A 19,390-nucleotide genomic window follows, 5' to 3' on the forward strand; every position below is an offset into this window, starting at 1 on the left:
TCTGCAGGCCCCATTCATTCTGAAAAATGACACTCCGAAAGCTGTCAAGAAACAATTTGATATTCTCATCTCAGTGACAGTGAGCTTTGGGCTGGAGCTGTTCACTCTGATTCAGGGCTGTGCAGGACAATTACAAGTTTTACTCTGCTGCAATTAACGTTGCATTGCATTTTCATTGTGGTTAGAGTGTGCACAGTCCCAGGTGAATGTATAATGCAGACTGCACTGTGTGAACATTCAGGCCAGGGCCAACATCAAGGAAACAACTTTAATAGAAAAGATGCACAGGTACATTGCCCCCACGCAGAGATGCCATTAGACGCCCCACATGTTCATTTCAGCCACCAGAAAATATTATTAAGTTTAGACTGGATGAGTGAGTGCCCGGCTCAGCTGTCACCTCACCTCATCACACACCTCATGACCCACGAGGATAAGACACAGGGCTTTTACACCAAAGAAGAGAACACACAAGAGTGAATCATATCAGGATGGAAAAGATTATGTTGAATCTGCCCTTGGTTGTTTTCATACAGGTCCATTCTCACAGTAAACTATTTCTCTGTTTACACCAGTAACAACTATAGCTGAGATAAGCTAAAATACTTTTGTGGATTACTCACACTGGTGTTTACATGTACACACATATGACACACAATCAGGGAATTCAAATCAAAATAGAAACTACAGTGTGAACACGTTTATAGAGTTTTATTCTTACTCATTGGCTTTAGTGTCCTGTTATGTGTCCTGTTGAAGCCACGGCTGTTTGTCTTTATAATACTCTATTGTAGTGAGTATCTACAGCTGAAGCGGCCTGTGCCTGATCCAGTCTTTTGAATTCTAAAGCCCTTTTTATTTATGGATAATTACCTTTCTGATAGAGAGAAATCCCATCAGTTGAGAGAAATTTGCGTTGCAAGTTAAATCTTTGTTGGAGTCTCATAAATCCTTTTTTCCTTTCAAGTATTTATTTATTTATTTTATTTTTTCTACAGCAGCAGCGCGTTTACTCCGAGCGTCACTACGTCACAGCAGCGTGCTTACTCCGAGCGTCACTACGTCACAGCAGCGTCCGCCTCCTCTGCGCTGTGATTGGTCGAGCCGTGGGAATATTCAAATGAGGCTTTGATTGATTGGCCCGGAGCCGGTCTCTCCCGCACAGAGGAGCCGAGTCTCATTTCCATCCGACATCAGGCTCCTGTGGCAGCGGCTCAGCGGCTCAGCGGCTCAAACCCGGGACACAAACCGGGACACGGCCTCCGGAGACAAGTGTCCACGGAGGTTTTGAACATGTAGAAGAAGAGGAGGCGCAGGAGGCTCGTCCCGTCCATGGATATTTCCCCGGAGCCGAACTGTTCGCATCGGGAAAACAGAGCCCAGGAAGTCCGCCTGGAGAGCGACCAATCACCGCAGAGAAGCAGATAAACAAGCCTCATGAGAACATAAGACCAAGTGAGACTCAGGGACACATTTAGACACATTTAAGAGTTTGCATGTCCTGAGATTCGTCTGAATGTGCTGCTGTTTGCATGTTTTGTTTTGTTGAATAGTTGAGTGTATGTGCTTGATGCTGGTTTGATTTGGTTTAATTGAGATGTTTGTGTGTTTATATTGTGTTTTGTTTGTTGTATGTGGAGTTGTGTCTCACTGTGCACCTGTCTGTCCCTGTTCTGTTTTGTGTAGTGTTTTTTTTGTGTGTGTTTTGCATGGGCCTGTCCCACATTAGGACAGCCCGTGTGTCATCATTAGTTATATTCAGTAAATCCTGCCAACTGTCTGGACTGCTCTGGACCTGATCATAGATTTGTGCAAACGCTGAAGCCTGTGTCATCGTTTCCTCTTTGCACGAGGATTGGGTTCGTTTCAAGTTCTTCCTCCCCCTGTGAAGTGCACTCATGCCATATCCAGTCTCATCAGTGTGCTGTGGATGATGTGAAAGCCGCTTTTCCTCGTCTCGGTGTCTGCGGATCCGGGAAGTGCTTTGAAGTCTATCATTGGTCATTGAAAGCTGTCTCTGAAGGTTTCCACTGCTATTGTCTGGAAGCCGGAGGAGGGACCATCGCACCTCACTGCACCGGTGGCAGCCGAGGTTGAAGGTTATAGCCGCTGCAGAGGGCCCTATAGATTATTGGCCAGGTGTGAAATTCTACCCTGCAAGCCTTTTTCCTGCTTGTGCCAGATCCTTTATTATCCAGAGAGATGGGATGTCACAGCTTTCCACCAGAGGCAGGAGAGAAAAAGCCTGCAATTTGCTGTTTATTATCCTCTTTCCTTCTTGTGTGCTATTTTTTGTGTGGAAAATAAGTCAGCCCCCTGGGATAAGCTTTATATTGAGGCACAAGGGAAATGCCCCCGGTTTAGAAATGGCACAGTGTCATGTTTGTGAATGTGCCTGTTTGTGATTTATAATAATAGTGACTTAAAAGAGATACCGTGTGTGTGATGGTGACGTTTCTAAATTAACACCGATCGCTCAACAGAAGGACAGTTTTAAAAAGAACAGAAAGTCTCCCAAAGCACGAGGCAAACAGGGTCCCACAGCCCATGATCGAAAGCCTTTAATTTCACCTAAGCCCGGGCTATGGATCATGCTCCTCCGACCGGCTCTGCTTTATGGCCATTTTGGTGATTAAAATTAATGAGAAGGTTAGCGAACCCAGTTTAGCTGTAAAACTAAGGGACCGAGCAGCAGTGAGAGCTACTGATCTGGAGCAAAGGCTCACAGTATATTCAATATTCAGTTTAACAAGAAGCAAAATGTGCAACAAAAAGAGCCGTACGAGCCAGTTAACACAGTGAAACGTATCTGCGGCTGGTTTCATTTCTTTCTTTATTTTTACTGGCAGAATTTCAATAGTAAACGACTCATGGGGCCCTGTAAATCTGCCATGATTTGCATCTCATTGTATGTATAGACTTGATGGCGTGCGTCCTTCCTGCTCCAAATGTCTCTGTATTTTGTGGCTATTATAAACACAAATAATCTGGTTACATTGTGATTCATATAACACAGTAATCACATGACTGCTTAGAGCTCGCAGCCAGACATGGACGCCATTCTAGGCAACATAATACAATTTTTCTGTTTGGGTTAGTCATATTTGATCGTCTCCAGAGCTCATAAATGGAGTCATGTTATGAAGCGTCGGAGCACAGGTATCCCGTGGGCTTTTCCCTTCTGATCTCACACCCCGGCAGTAATTCCACGTCTGAAGAGGAGGAATTTGTCATTTGGCTGCTCCCTTCTCTTTGCTTTCTCCCTAAAGTAACCCAGCTCTGATTTATTGTGAAGTCTGCCCGGCCTTGCTCAATCTCCGGGCCTATACTAAATTACCAGATGAAGGATTGAGCTCACCATGAGAATGACCTTTTCTGCCGTCGTTATTACTCAGGCCAGAGCCAGGACTGATCCAGGTCATGTATTTTTTGCCGTGTCATGTCTGTGGGAGCAGGTCCAGCCCCTGGTACAGCTCACACTGACACGTGCATCAAGACAGAGGATAAACTGAAATGAAACTACTGGAGGAAAGTACACGGTATACAGCCCGAGAGAAGTACACGGTATACAGCCAGAGAGAAGTACACGGTATACAGCCCGAGAGAAGTACACGGTATACAGCCCGAGAGAAGTACACGGTATACAGCCAGAGAGAAGTACACGGTATACAGCCAGAGAGAAGTACACGGTATACAGCCTGAGAGAAGTACAAGGTATACAGCCTGAGAGAAGTACACAGTACACATCTATGAGAAGTACACAGTACACAGTCAGTTCTATTGTGCACATATCCAGTACAAGGGGACGTCATGTGTAATTACGAGCAGCTTGGCGTCTTTTGAAATCTGTCTAATTGGTCTATTCATAGTAATGGATGAGGACGGGGGTGAAGGGTGGAAGGTTAAGGACTGGGCCTCTGCGGGTCAGGGGGGAGGGGACACGGACCCCCGCTGTGATCGGGAACTCCTGTAATCTTTATTTTGTCTACATGATTGCATCTGGTCATTATTTCAAATTAATGATTAAGTACAGCAAATTACAAGTGATGTATCATCGTTTGACTTAAACAGAGCGGCGTCCTCAGAGGAATGAGCACGCCCTCGCCCCTCTGAGGACGCCCTCGCCCCTCTGAGGACGCCCTCGCCCCTCTGAGGACCCCCTCGCTGCTGTGAGGGCGTCCTCAAACCGGTGAGGACATCCTCAGAGGGGCGAGGGCGTCCTCAGAGGCTCTACACATCAGAGATTTGTAGAACATGTTGATGTTTTTGAGGCTCATGTTGCAAAAAACATTTCATTAGGTGAAGAAAAGCGAGAAATGATCTTTACATTTTATCTTTTTTTTCAAAGAGATGTTTTGTTTGAACTTTGCTCATATTATTTGTCTGTGGTTTGTTTGCACATGGTGTTTGGATGTGAAAAGCACAGACTGTAGCATTACCCCCATCACCACACAGTGAGCAGGCGGGACAGTGAAGTCTTCTATAGAACATAGTGTGTGTATAGTGTGTGTATAGTGTGTGTATATTGTGTGTATAGTGTGTATAGTGTATATTGTGTGTATAGTGTGTATATAGTGTATAGTGTGTAGCACGTGTGACATTTCCGTGTGCAGATGTTGTCATGAGGTTCGTCGCTGCTGCCAGAGTCGAGCACAAATCCTTTGGTGCCAATTAGCTGAATAAATAGCTTAGTTGTTGAACCAGTTGCAACTAACAACTCTCTGGAGTAAAGTGTCAAAATGTGTCTTTACACAGAACAGCACCTGATAAAAACATCAGTTCAGAGGGTCAGAGGGTCAGAGCGCTGACCCCACAGTCTCCTCCTCGTTGACTCAGACTGTGTAAACGGTGTAAACTCTGTTGTTGTGTTAGACTGGACAGTTTAGTTTTTGTGTGTTCTTGATGTGTGCAGGCCTCTGGGAGTCTGATTAGATAAAGCTGTAGTGTTTACTCTCTAAATGTGGACTGTAGCATTTACCCCCTGACCTTGCTCCTGCTGCATCCTCGTGCCTTGGCAGAGGCCCATCTGTGAGAGCAGATCTGTAAACTGCCCCGACTCAAACCTGATGGACTTTATTTAGACATTTGCCATTAGAATGATCCATATCTCTGCTGCTGTGCACGTTCTTCTCTAAATGTGAGAAATATTCATCTTGACATTGAATTAAAAACCTCCAGTAGTTTAAAGAGCTCATTTTAAAGACGTCTTAAAGTGTCTCCTAAACCCTCCATTAAATAATCACAGAATCTGTCACAGTCACAGCTCAGAGCAGCACGTCCTCATCACCAGACCCACCAGACCCACCAGACCCACCAGACCCACCAGACCCACCTGAGCATTGAGTGTGTGACCAGGGGAAGATGAACAAATATGAAGAACAACTGACCGTTAGCACTGAGTGATCCACATGCATGTGAGTGATCCACATGCATGTGAATGCTGTGGACATCTGTCAGAATATTGCCCATTGTATTTCCATGAATCTGTATGTTGCATAAATCATAAGAAAAGCCCTTTAACTGTGTTGTAATACCTTTTTACACGGGGCTAATCTCAATGGAAATGAGGCTCATTGTTATCAGCCCCGGGGCTTTAAGAGCGGGGCTTTAAGAGCGGGGCTGAAGGGGCTGAAGTGTCTGTGGGGTGTTTGGTTTGTGAACCTTTGTGTCCCTTTTCTTCTGTCACTGCACAGAAGGCAAAAAGAAACTGTGAATCTCTTATATGCGCCTCTGATACCAATTATGCAAACTATTACAGAATTTAACCAGGGCAGCTCTTATCGGCTAATCCAGAAGTAATAGATTCTATTAAAAATGTATGAGGGGGCCGGGGGCCGGGGCCGGGGGGGCTCGCTGTGAGTGTGTATAGAGATGAAACTGGCAGCTGCGGCTGGACTCCTGTCTGTATGTCAGACTTTACTTGTCTCGTCTCCATTACTATAAGACAGCTTCCTGCAGTGCTGCCTCCGACTGCAGTCCCAGTCATACATAATATACACTTAATTATATCCGAGCAGCGTTGTTATTCACAGAACACGTCGTTTTCACTCAAGGAGAACTGGCGCATTACCACTCCATAATGACCCCGCGCTCCGTGTTAATCATTAATTTCTCCCCAAATTAACCTTTCTGAATCATTCCGTCCCTTTTTTGTGCACTCTGCCCGCTGCACAGATGAATTTTGAGTGTGTTTGAGCGAGGAGGACATTAGCATAGGCCTCACATGCTAATCCCCCCACAGACGCTCAGTGGAAGGGCTGCACTTCCTAAACCTTTTTCATTATCATCTAATTATTAACTGAGGAATCTGAGGAGCGTTAACACGGAGAGACGGAGAGATGGAGGGAGAGATGGAGGGAGAGATGGAGGGAGAGATGGAGGGTGTGTTTAGACTCTACAGTATTTCTGAAAGTCTGGAAATTTGGTAGCAGAGGCAGGTTCTTGTCAAATTGCCTCAGAAGGTCAGAATGATGCGGCGAATCCATCTATATTAATGTCACCTGCTCCTGATGGATACGCTCAGGCTGCTCTGACGCTTTCAACGCTCCGACATCGCTCCGAGATGGTGGAAAGTCTGCTGCGTTTTATTTTACACTGCCAGTTTGTTTTAAAGGTGCACTGTGTAACTTTTCTGCTCGTCTCCATGGAGATGACACTGCTCACCCCGAGAACAGCGAAGGGCGTCTTTTGACAAAAACACTGAAACAACTGAAAACATTCCATTCCAAGACGGATACGTTTAACTCCAGACTGTGGAACATCACAGGGAAAGTAATGACATCTCCATGGAGACCAGCAGGTGGCGAACCCTCAGGAAAAGTTACATGGTGCAGCTTTAAAGAGGGCGTGTCATGTAAAATCGATTTTTTTTTTTAGGGGAGTTTTCTGTGATGTTATAATGTTATTCTCTCAAAAACATGTCTGCAGAGGTTTTAGATCATCCATGTTTGAGTAATCTAGTGATCTCTACGGTTAGCTGTACAAGGCCCCGCCCACAAGCCTACATCACCCCTGCATAAATATACAAAAACATGATACAAAACTGTGCGCTATGACATGACAAACCTGGTGTGATGTGCAGGAGTTTCATTAGTGCGACGCAGCTGATTGTGTTGTGATAGTGCTCTGAAGGGGGAGGGGCTTAGCACAGAGAGCAAAGGGAAACGTGATGTTAATCTGCTGTTTTTAATTGAATATAGCGTGTTTTGTGTTAGAGTTAGACGTGTCCAGAACATAAAGCGTCTACGGAAACATTAGCGCCGGATTGACACGCAGTAATTTAACTAATGTCTCCGAGAAAAAGACGAGACTGACACCACACACTTTATACACTTTTCTCACACAGGCGTTAACATTTTCTCACATTTCTCTCTCGTTTAAACTCTCTCAAAGTTCAAACCTTCGTAGGCGTCTTTGTCGGTGCAGAACGTTTCATCGACATTGTGGGTTTTGTCGGGGAGAAAACAAATTGCAAACGTACAGCACTTCAGAGTCACACTGAGATCCAACGTTTATGTAAATTTGGACAATGGTCTACAGTCCAACAGCCAATCAGGACGCAGGACACAATGCACGTTCAGACGCTGTAAAAGAATATGTAAAATTGGACAAAAAAAATCCGTGAAACAGCGAGACCACGACAGATGAACCGCGATACAGCGAGAGACGACTTTTACGTTTTTCTTATGTTTGGGGCTTGGGCTCTTTGGGGACGGCCTTGTCAGGATCTGTTTGTTTTTTGTGTTTTTTCTTGTTTGTCGAGACACTTGTCTGTTGTGTGTTTTTATCTGCCGCTTCGTGACTCTTTAACCGACCCTCTTATCTTCTCCAAACACTTCTGTGCTAATCGTGGGACAGTGGCAGCTTCAGAAAGAGCATTTTAAAACGGCTCCACGCTCAAGTGAACACACTGAAAAATTCAGTTTGTCTTACTGCCAAAAACCGTCTTATCGGGGACACATGGGGGACACGTGGGGGACATGTGGGGGACGAGAGACACCAGTGGACTTATCTGTGAGGACGACCACAGTGGAGTCCACGGCTCTGATCTGTGTGGGCCTGGCCCAAACACCAACACTAACACCAGCACTAACACCAACACTAACACCCTCTGGGCTTTAGACAGATGTGTTGATCCTGGACAAATGGACTGAACATCTCCACTTTTATTTAGTGAGAAAAGCTGCATAGTGTGGCTCAGTGTAATAAAGATTGAATTAGATGGGGGTTTTTTTGTTACTGTACTTTGTGTTTGACTTTTGTTTGGATATGACAGAATCAAAGTGGCTCCACGGCTCTTTACGACTCTTTACGGCTCTGTGTCTGTGTAATACTGTGTGTGTCCAGCTCCACTGTTTGAATAATAATAATGTCCTTATTGACCCGTTTCATTCAGGTTCATTCATATATAATTTTGTTTTTTAAATCCTGTTTGTCAAAGGGATTTCCTCGTGTGTGTTTCTCTTTCCTCGTGTGTTTCTCTTTCCTCGTTCCACATGTGTGTGGCTCTGGTGTGTGACTCTGGTGTGTGGCTCTGGTGTGTGGCTCTGGTGTGTGGCTCTGGTGTGTGGCTCTGGTGTGTGGCTCTGGTGTGTGGCTCTGGTGTGTGGCTCTGGTGTGTGACTCTGGTGTGTGGCTCTGGTGTGTGGCACGTCTCTGACTCAAACTTCTGTCCTCTGTCCTTCAGGGCCGAGCAGCAGACGTCTGTATTTATCCACAAACGGCTCTTTACTGGAAATACTGCAGTATAAATACTGCAGTACTGCAGTAGTGTTTGTACCTGATCCACAGTAATGTCAGGTGTATGAGACATAAAACATCTGCTGACGCCGTCACATAATCAAAGAGAATGTCAGATGTGATTGCTAATGAAATATTCTCTTCATGTGAGCCGTGTGTGTGCGGCTGTGTGAGCCGTGTGTGTGCGGCTGTGTGAGCCGTGTGTGTGCGGCTGTGTGAGCCGTGTGTGTGCGGCTGTGTGAGCCGTGTGTGTGCGGCTGTGTGAGCCGTGTGTGTGCGGCTGTGTGATTTGTGTGATCAAAGCCAAAGAAGCGGCTGGAAACAGGAAAGAGCCGTTAAAGGAGTCGACAGACAGTGGGACGACACAGTGATGTTACTCAGAGGAGAGCACAGATCACTACTGTGATTTACAAACGCAGATGATCTGACCCTTCAGGAGAAATGAGACTTTATACGATTGTAAAGAGAAGTACTCGCAGTACTTTGTGCGTGTAAAGAGACTGACGGACGGAGCTGGGGAACAGTTTTGTGCTTGATTTGACTTTGTTTTCAGACTTGACGTGCACTTTGTTCTGTTCATTGAACGGGTTTTCGTTGATATCCCACTTGCCGCGCTGACATATGCTTCTTCCTTTTCTCCAGCAGGTTCAGAGGCCGTATCGACCATGTTGGCCTGTATCCAAAGACGACAGAACTTCCCCTCACAGCATCTCAACTGCTCCGCCAGAAGTGTCATGGCGTCGGCTCCTCCGCTCCTTCTGTCAGCGCCACATCTGCAGCCCGGCGTCTCCAAAGGTGAGCTGCTCTTTCATCTGTCAGCTCTGTGTCAGGAGGAGCAGGTTTTTAGAGCTTTTTTTACCACTGATCCTAAGTGTGTGTAAATGAATGGCTCTTGTTCTAAACTGTTTCCTGGAGTTCGGTCACAGGAGGTGATTGTCTGTACATTGTCACATTTGGACATTAGGTCTGGGATGTTCATGTGAGTTTCCCTGTGTGAGATGAAGAGCTGCAGAGGGGGGTAAACTGTTCATGTGAGTGGATTAAATTCTGTACAAATGCATATGGAGCTGGGTCTTTACTTAAATGAACATGTTCTTGTGGGTTGTGTTTTCCTGCCGTGCATTTTCACAGAATGGGCTCATAAATACAGTGATTGGGCGTTTGCTCCGTCACATTCCTGCCAGTGCCATATGATACAATATTTGGGGAGACTTACCATCGTCCCCGGGGTGTTCAGCCTGCACATTTCACACTTTGAGAGACACATGAACATACATAATGGTCTCTAATTGTCAGCTTTCAGGGACAGCTGTGCACGGATGAACCCGACTCCCGCTAATGCTCGCAGGTGTTTGGACTCACTTCTCCACAGAGGGAACGTGGCTAAATCTGGGAATGCGGCGTTTAGCTTTGGTATCGTTCAGAGTCATGAATGTACCTCTGCAGACAGACAGGTGTACTGCAGACAGACAGGTGTACTGCAGACAGACAGGTGTACTGCAGACAGACAGGCGTACTGCAGACACTCCATCTATTTCACTCTGCACAAATTGCTGCCAGGAAACTCTTCAGACTAACACTCTGTATGAAACATGAACCTGTGAGTCAAATGCAAAACTTTGACAATAACGATATAAGTATTTACATAATTAATCAGGAGGTGCCACGTGTTAATGACACTGAGATGTTTACAGATGTTTTCTCTCTGTTTTGGGTCGTTCCTAAAGTGTCCTGTTCCTCTGTCGCTCACATTCACTGCTGGGACGGCCTGCTGCTATTTGGAGTGTTCTATATTTTCCCCCCTTCCCCACATGATCTATTTTTATTCAGTTATAAAAAAGTGAATCGTCTTTGCCTCCATTTCGCCCCTGCAGTGAAACAGCTCTTTGTCTCTGTGTTATTAAATATTAATTGGAAATCAGTGGAGCGATTGTCTGCTAAACGCTGGAACAGAAGGAGCCAGTGTGCCCGAGGCGCGCTGTAACCAGGGGTGGACTTCACATCCTGTTTACCTGCAGGCCCCGCCCCCCCCCTGGGTTTAGTGTTGAGCGACTGCGGTCGGTGTGGCTCCCCGCGGCTCCCCGTGGCTCCCTGCGGCTCCAGACTCACATTTCACACAGACTCCAGGGAAAAGGCAGAGCTCAGTGTGTGTGGCACCGGCCTCTTCATTAAACTCATCGCTGTTGGGCTCAGTTAAAATGGGACGGTCTTGAGTTTCCGCTGTGCTTTTAAAAACTATTTCCATTTTTAGATATTAATAAATGGAACGCACGGGCAAGAAAGATCTGAGCCGCAGAGAAATCTAAGCTCAGGTACAAGCCCCGGCCGAGCTCTGAGCCCTGAGGTCGCGCTGGTCCTCAGTGTTTCTCTGGACACTGCTGATTGTTCCTCTCTGAGCGGGTTCTCTTTGGCCCTCTGAGCGGGTTCTCTTGGGCCCTCTGAGCGGGTTCTCTTTGCAGTGGCTGAGTTCTTCCCCCGAGCTCAGCTGTGGGTCCGGGGGCTCTTATAAAGCTAATGCTAGCTCTAGTGTAAACACAAATCTACTTCTGTTTTTCTGTGTCGATTCCTCTGTGCTGCGTCTTCTCTTTATGTAACACTTGGGTTTGGCTCATGTTCGAGACTTTCTGACCTGGAAATATTATATTTTCGCCCTTTTATACGTGACACCATCGATAAACAGGAAGCAGCTGTTGCGTTGGTTTTTTGTTTTGCAGATCAGGTGAACATATAAAGAGGCTCTCACTGGACACACATCAGGTCAGCGGTGACAGACGATTATTTTAGTTTAGATCAGCTGTTTGTCGTCTTGAGTCTATATTCTCTCTCGCCCAATCATCTTGTTTCTTGTGTAGCCTGAGTTAAAGCGCCCCGCCCCCTGCTGGCTCCACTCCGCCCCCTGCTGGCCCCTCAGGCGGGCGGTGCAGTTCATGTTTGGACAGTGGAGACACTCTGACCCACTGGAGGCTCTGGTGTTGTTCTGATGTCACTTTAGTTTCTCCATCTTTAGTAAAGTCCATAAACCACAGAGATAAATTCACTTTGATGATTTAAACTTATTTAAATCTCATCACAATGAAACTGAAATGAGTTTAATGTTGGTCATTTTTAGAATAAGATGAGTTCTGTTCTGTTAAGAATACTGTGCACACACTGTGTGTCTGGTCCCCTCAGGTCCTGGTCTAGTCCGGGGCCTTTTCCAGGGGCTGGTGTCACAGATGAGTGGGTTCAGGTCCATTAATGACATGGTTGTGGTGACTGATCTGATTGGGTAACGGGGCACTTAGAGGAGGTTGTCATGGTAACAGCAGACGTGGTTTTTAATGTGTTCAAAGTGCTGTGCTTCACTGTCCCTAAATCTTAAGGTAGGAGCCATTTAAATATCAGGATTATTGGTGTGGTAAACAAGTGTTTATGCGGCGCAGAGGCTCTGGCCTGTAATTAGCTGCCAGCTCAGAACTCCACGCCGCCGCTCAGGATTTGACACGCAGAATGTGTTATCTCCGAGTGCGTCCCCTAAGTTTCAGCGCTACATCAAAGCCACACCAGCCTGAAGCCCGCCACCGCCGCTCGTGTATGGAAATGAGCATCATTTATGAAAGTTTATCTGTGGAGATCCCGGCGGTCACTGTGATGTGCTCCTCGGGCCTGAGGGGGAGGAGCCTGGGAGCTGGAGGTTTAGGAAAAACACTCTTCTGGTTTAACTTCTGTCTTCAGACCTGCCCCTGGGGTTGTTTTGCCCATAAATTAGAGATTAGCTCTAACCACTAAAAGACAATGAGGTTTCTGCTCTAATCTTAGAAGAAATGGATGGGAGTTTGTCCACGGGGAAAAGATTAGGCCGTTAAAGTGACAGGAAACACTCAGTGGGACGCAGGGGGGCGGGGCCTGAGCAGGGACAGGCCGTGTATTTAAAGCAACACGGTAAATAAGATGCTTATTATTCCCCAATTATCTCAAAGCCAGTGTATAAAGCGTCTTTTTAAAGCCGCGACGCAAACACGAGCGCACACAAACAGCCCGACCGGAGAGAGCGGGTTTATGATGGACCAGAGCCACCCGCTGTTCTCTCTGAGGCGGCTCCTGGCTGGAAGCAGGAAATGAGGATTAGGTGTTTCCTGTGAAAGTGTGCCAGTTTGACTCAGCGGGACGCCATCGCCTCAACAGCATGTTTAATGTGGACCGCCTCCTCCGACCGGGAGCGCGTTTTCAGCCCGACTGTGGGGATCATTAAATCTATCAATCAGGACTCGCCAAACAGCAGCGTCATTAGAAAGAAAAAAGTCAGAACCTCGTCATCGACAACATATGTCCCTCAGAAAGAGACGAGATAAAGAGCGAGTGGGACGCCCTGAAACAGGAGCCAACGAGCAGAGGAAAACGTCCAATTATTATAGTATTTAGAAGAAACGCCTCATTTATGAATGTATTACTCCATAAAAATAAAGTTCAGACATAACAAACTTTTCTGTTTTCACCACATAAACTTAACATGAAAAAAAAATAAATACAAAGGTGTTTGATGAGTTATATTAGTTAGATTTGTTGTGTTGTGCTCAGAGGTTATAAAAGTCTGTAAACACGTTGCATTTTTGAGGTGTCTGATAATTAAAGACTTTTAAATAAACCACAGTGTGTCAGGTCTGTGGAGCTGTGAGTCGCCTTTGGAAGAGTTTTTTAAATTGTGAAGAGACTTTATGGGACGCCCTGTGTGTGGAGAGACATGTTACTGACACGTTACATGTTACTGACATGTTACTGACACGTTACATGTTACTGACATGTTACATGTTACTGACACGTTATCTCATAGTTGAACCACTGTTAAAATGATTCAGTCTAAATGTGACGTGTGAGTCGAGGTCGATCCAAACACGACGATGGAGTTTGGAGACGTTTGGACGAAGCTCAACAACAGAGTGAAGCTGTGTGTGTGTGTGTGTGTGTATATGTTTGTATATTGGTGTGTATATGTGTGTTCAGAGACTGTAGGTGTGTGTGTGTTAAATATGTGTGTATATTTGTGTGTATATGTGTGTATGTGTGTATATTTGTGTTATGTGCAGGTTGAGGGTGATTAAGTGCTTAAGGTCAGTCTAATTACCTCCTCTCTCCTCGTTACCTCACGGAGCTGGTTGCCATTTCCTGGTTGCCGTGTCAACAGCCTCATGTTTGTTTTTAGATTTTATGTTTCTGTTTCCTGATTATTTCCTTTGGTCTTTTCAGATGTTTATGTCGTAAGTATCAGACCTGCAACTAAAACTATTCTGCAAAATAGAGTCAAGTTTGGACATGTCCCAGTGGACAAGCGTGTCCCAGTGGACACGCGTGTCCCAGTGACACAGACCATTTATTTGTTCAAAAATGTCATTAACACTGTGACTTTAACAGAGTTTTGTATCACAACGAGGAGCAAAATCAGAGACGTCGTGTGATTTGAGCTGATTTTTATTCTCCATTTGACCTCGGCCCCTGAGAACAGCGCCCCCTGTCAGTGAACAGCACAATGAGCTTTAATCAGGTTTACTTTGGGTTTGTGGACAGTTTGTGTGTCCTGTGTGTCCTGTGTGCTGTGTGTGTCTGTGTGCGTTCTGTGTGTGTGTTTGTGCGCTCTCTTCCTCACACTTTCTGACTTTAAACCCAAACTCCTGCCTCAGGTTTCGTCCGGCGTCTCGTGCTCTGACTCCGTGTGTTTCACTTCGCTCAGGTTTTGACTGAAATGACTTTTTGAGCGTCGTTTTCTTGTCACAAACACTCCGCCCACCTTTGCCGTTTTATTGTCAGGTCGGATTGAATCAGTCGTGCGTTTCCAGCGGCGCGGGGCCCGGTGCTTTGGCTGCGCCCGCTGCTCGTTCTACCACAGTTCAACACGTCTGATTGGCATAAAAACCCACAGGACTCAAACTGTTCGGTCTGTTTGTAAATATAAAGCGGGTTTACTGCTCGCCGGGTCTTATTCTCATCTTACGTTTTAATAATGATTATGACTGTGTTTCTGTGCCAAAGCCAATAGCTCTTTATGCTCATGTCACACGCCGGAGTGCTGCTGTCAGTGACAAATGGAGGAATGCAAAGCGTGGAAAGGCCTATTTGCTAATGAGGTTACCATAGCAGCACATTAAGGCGGCCCCAGTGGCTGTGCAGCTGTGTTGTGTCTCCACGGCTCTGACTGGGCTCTAATCGCTGGACTAACAATATCAGACGCCCTGTGAAGACGTGCGAGTGCTCAGAGTGTTTGTGGAGCCGCAAACCCTGACATTTCACTCAAAAGAACATGCACACGGAACACGCACACACACACACACGGAACACGCTCTTTCAGTCCTGTGGTAATGAACTAACACCATTTCACTGTGGAAATGGATGTAACACTTTTAATAATCCAGTAACGCAGTGTTTCTCAAACTGTGGTGCAGGTGCAAATAAAGACTGACCCTTTGACCTCATTCTGCCCCGCCCACTTTTGTCACTAAACTGTAAACTTTCTTTGTGGTGGCACCTCCGGTTAAGCAGGAATCTTGTTTATTTCAGCAGTTTTGCAGCTAAAATGTGACTAAAGTCGGTTTGTGTCGTGTGACCAACACGTCGGCGGCGGCTCTGGGGCTTTAAACGCCTCCGTCTCTGCTGTGAAATAATCCAACCTCACGACGATGGCGGCTCCACAGAGGCGTCCAGACTCGGGTGGAGGCCGCTGCTCGTCCTGGTCCAGCTCCACGTCGCAGTGTTTAGTCCTGTTTGACTTTAGTCCAGTGTCATTTCTCTCAGTTTGTGGTTCTTCCTCCTGTTTTTTAGTTGCGTTTTTGTTGTGCTGCATTTGTTTCTTTACATTTCCCATCTTAGGACCATCTTAGGACCATCTTAGGACCGTCTTAGGACCTTTGCTCCAAACCGTGGGTCTTTTACCCAAACGTGGGAGCCGGTTTGTGCAGCTGGTTCTTCCGGTTCCTTGTCTCCACAGACTGAGGATGGGGCTCACATCTTGATGTTGTGTACAGTATAAACAGCTCCTTGGGCAAACCCAGATGTCGTTGTTTTCCAAAGCAGCTCCGCTCGGCGCTACATAATAAACAGTGTTTTTGCTCCGTTGTGTTGCGTTTGCTCCTGGCGCCGGCTCCTTTGGGAGATTGGTGCAGGGATTGAACGGTTCTACCTTTTCCACATCCCTCCTCCATTTTTAAACACCCAATTTATTTTCTTCATGAGGTGGATCTTGTAGATTGAGTCATTTTCACAGTCTGAGGCTCACTGTAGACTCAAAATGAAATGAACTCCCAAATCAATTTGAGATGGAACGACACGTGAGCCCCCCCAGCAGCAGGGGCCCGCTTTGTCTCTGAAATGGAAACCAAGTGTTTTGTTTTGATTTTGATGCTTTTTTTTAGATTACTGTCTCTTTCTTTTGACTTTCACTATCTTCATGTTCATTTAAATGCATTTTAAAAGATTTGAGTAATCCTGATGTGCAGCAGGTTTAAACAGACTCAGGCTGAACCTAAACAGATGTTTAAATGCTGCATTTGTCCCAGTTTTATTTTGTTCACTTTGTGTTTGAACACTTCATTTCCATGAACCTCACAGGACGTTCACTGACAGAAGCTTCAGATTCACATCTTTAGTTAAACCTCCTGAATGTTCAGGAGTTTTCTGCTTTGTTCATTATTTTTTTCATGACATAAATTCTAAAAATGTTTTGTTTCTTTTCTTTTCAGGGGAGCCTGTCTCACGATACCCGTCTCCTGCAGAGCTGGACGCCTTTGCTCAGAAGACCGCCCGGAACCCACTGACCATTAAAATCTTTCAAACTGAAGTGCGGGTTCCACAACATAAACAGTTAAACAAGACGGTGAACGGGCTGGACACGACGGGACAGAGCTACAGCTCGTGCCCGTACTCCAGGGGGTATCAGGGTTTGTTGGCCATAGTTAAAGCCTCAGTGACGATCAAAGGAGTCGTGAAAAACTCCGAGGGAAAAAGGACTAAACATTCGAGCGGACAGGCCTCTGTGGGGCCGTACGGTAACGCCCCCTACAGGCAGGGGCATAAAGCCTATCACACGAGCTCGTGTAAGGCTCCGGACGTGCCCACAGACACGCACTGCTCCAGCGCCAGGGCCTCGGGGGACCCGGGCCGCGCCCCCCGGGCGGAGCTGGCGCAGGTTCAAAGCCTGATGAGGCAGATGAGCAGAAACCCCCACAGAGAGCAGCTGGGAGGAGAGGCCCGAGCCAGCCCGTCTGTGCAGGCCGCCGCCGCCGTGGCCCCCCAGAGCGGGGTGACGTACGCGGGCGCCGTCGTGCCCACGCAGACGGCGGGCACGGCCAAAACGGTGTACTTGGACAAAGCCGACTACAGGACGTCCTGGCAGCGCAAGCAACAACAGACGCAGCATTATCAGCACAGAGCAGTGAGGTACAGCGCCGGGACTCACGCCGGGACTCACGCCGGACAGTCTCCTGACGCCGTCATGTCGTTGGCTTATCCCTCTCAGCTCTCGTACCGTCTCCCTCTTCCCGGCGTCCAGGACAGGGGCAGCGCCTCCTCTTTGAACTGCATGCAGGGAGATTTCTCTACCGGCCCGTACTTCGCTTCTCTCTGGGACAACAGTTTAACGTCGGCTCCAAACAGTGACAGTAGTTTCCAGTCTCAGTTGTTGGGCGTCTGTCCCGCTCGACCCAGAGACCTGCCTCTGTCCAATCATCATCCTAAATGTCACCAACTCCATCATCACCAGACGCAGCACCCGGCGCCGCAGCCCCACCCTCACAGCCACCAGGCCTACAGCGCCGACCACACGCTGACGGGAGGCCTGCCCACGTCCAGCCTGTGCCACGCCGCTCTGCTCAGCAGCAGCCTGCAGTCTTTGGAGTGCCTCATCAGTGAGATCCAGCCTCCCTGCATCAAAGAGCGCATGCTGGGGCGTGGGTACCAGGCCGTGGGGATGCCTCTGCTGCTGGAGCCTCAGCAGAGCCACATCCAGCTCCCTGTCTACAGATAAGACACAAAAAGGACTTTTTTAGACGTGTGAGACGTGTGTCCACTGCACCAGGTTTTGTGCTGGACCTGGAGAATCATGTGGATTTTTTAAACTTGTCAAAAACCTGCTGCATCAGAACCGCGCTCTTCAGCCTCAGTTCATTAGGTCATTTATTTCAAGAGTTGTTTTAATTGTTTTGTAAATATACAAATATATATTTTTACAGAAAATCTTATTTGTGGAACATTCCTTTGACCATCAGATCTTTGGTTATTGGCTCCTTTGTGCTGGACGTCTGAAGAATCAGAGATGATGTTCCCTTATTATCTCGCCTTTGCAAACAGCAGCCGCTTTATGGGGAAACAGTTTGATCTTTTGCATAAAAAGTACAGTTTTTACAGAGTACAAATGTAAATCAGTCTGATGTGGTTAGGCGGCTCTGCGTGTGGAGACTCTGTAACCAAACGCCATCAGGAGATGTTTGCATTTTCACTTGTGTTTTTGTTTCATTTTGAAACTCCTGGGATATTGTGGATGTTTACAGTTTAATGAAAGGTTTGTGTCCCAGGTAAAGCTGCGTGCCACGATGAAGCTACGGCCATTTGAACCAACTGAATCATTTGAATCAATTGAATCATTTGAATCATTTGAGTCAATTGAGTCAATTGAGTCATTTGAATCAATTGAATCAATTGAATCATTTGATTCATTTGATTCATTTGATTCATGTCATGTTCCTTGTTTTCGGGCTCCAGTCTTAGTCTGGAGTCGTGTGTCTCGTTCGTTCATGTTTTATTTATTTGGGCTCGTTGGGTTTTTAAGGCGTCTCTATTATAAAGTGCAATTATTATTATTCTATAAAGTATGTGAACACTGTCCATGAAAATGATGTTAACATGATTTCAAATGTTTGACCCTAATCAGTTTTTGCCTCTTCGTAAAATGAAAGTCAAGTAAACGACATTTTCTAGAAAACCACGTGTCGTCTTTTTATTATCCCTTTGGACAAACTAGCATGCAAATGTGTAACTATGGCTCATACCTGGACGACTGAGGGATTTACAGACGCAGATGGACTGAAAACAGACGCTTTATGTGGTTTTGTCACATTTAATCCTTTACTCTGCTCTAAATGCATTTGATGTCTTATTTTTCAAAGATCTCCTCCTTCAACCACAGTTTCAGGTTAATATTGGCAACAGGGTCATTTCTCAGCCGCCACATCAATAATGAACGTGCATTACAGGGAATAATTTGGTTTTCATGGTCATTTGTATCATTAATGCTGGAGGCACTAATGCATAAAAACATGTTCTGTGCAGGACTAGGCGCAGTGCACAGTTTTACCTCACGTTTCACTCAGTTACAGTGAGAATAGACTGTGATACTGAGGAAATACTTAAATCTGTTGCAGTTGTGGTGAAGTAGCGGAGGTAAAGGAGGTGGAGGAGGTGGAGGAGGTGGAGGAGGAGGTGGAGGCAGCAGTACAAGTTGTGAAAAACCAGTACTTGATGCATTTATTAAGGTTCTGTTGAATACTCTGGTGTTTTAGTATGAAACCACTTAAACTAACCCAACAGTCGCCCTCATAAAGATGAATCCTCTGTGTTTGGCTCCTTTGTCCAGACTAAAGTCCAGCTCAGTCCAGTGGTGACCTCTTGTTCAGATGACCGGTCCTCCAGA

General features: G+C 46.3%; 1 protein-coding gene across 1 annotated transcript; it reads left to right on the forward strand.

Annotated features, from left to right (window-relative positions):
- The first annotated feature begins 1,167 nt into the window (after positions 1-1,167).
- On the forward strand, positions 1,168-18,678 carry LOC117391871 (protein FAM222A-like). Its single transcript, XM_033989801.2, has 3 exons — positions 1,168-1,455; positions 9,382-9,534; positions 16,446-18,678. The coding sequence occupies exons 2-3, from the start codon at positions 9,405-9,407 to the stop codon at positions 17,726-17,728; spliced, it is 1,413 nt and encodes a 470-aa protein (XP_033845692.1). The 5' UTR covers positions 1,168-1,455; positions 9,382-9,404; the 3' UTR covers positions 17,729-18,678.
- Positions 18,679-19,390: the final 712 nt, after the last annotated feature.

This window comes from Periophthalmus magnuspinnatus, chromosome 23, assembly GCF_009829125.3.
Source record: "Periophthalmus magnuspinnatus isolate fPerMag1 chromosome 23, fPerMag1.2.pri, whole genome shotgun sequence".
NCBI lineage: Eukaryota > Metazoa > Chordata > Actinopteri > Gobiiformes > Gobiidae > Periophthalmus > Periophthalmus magnuspinnatus.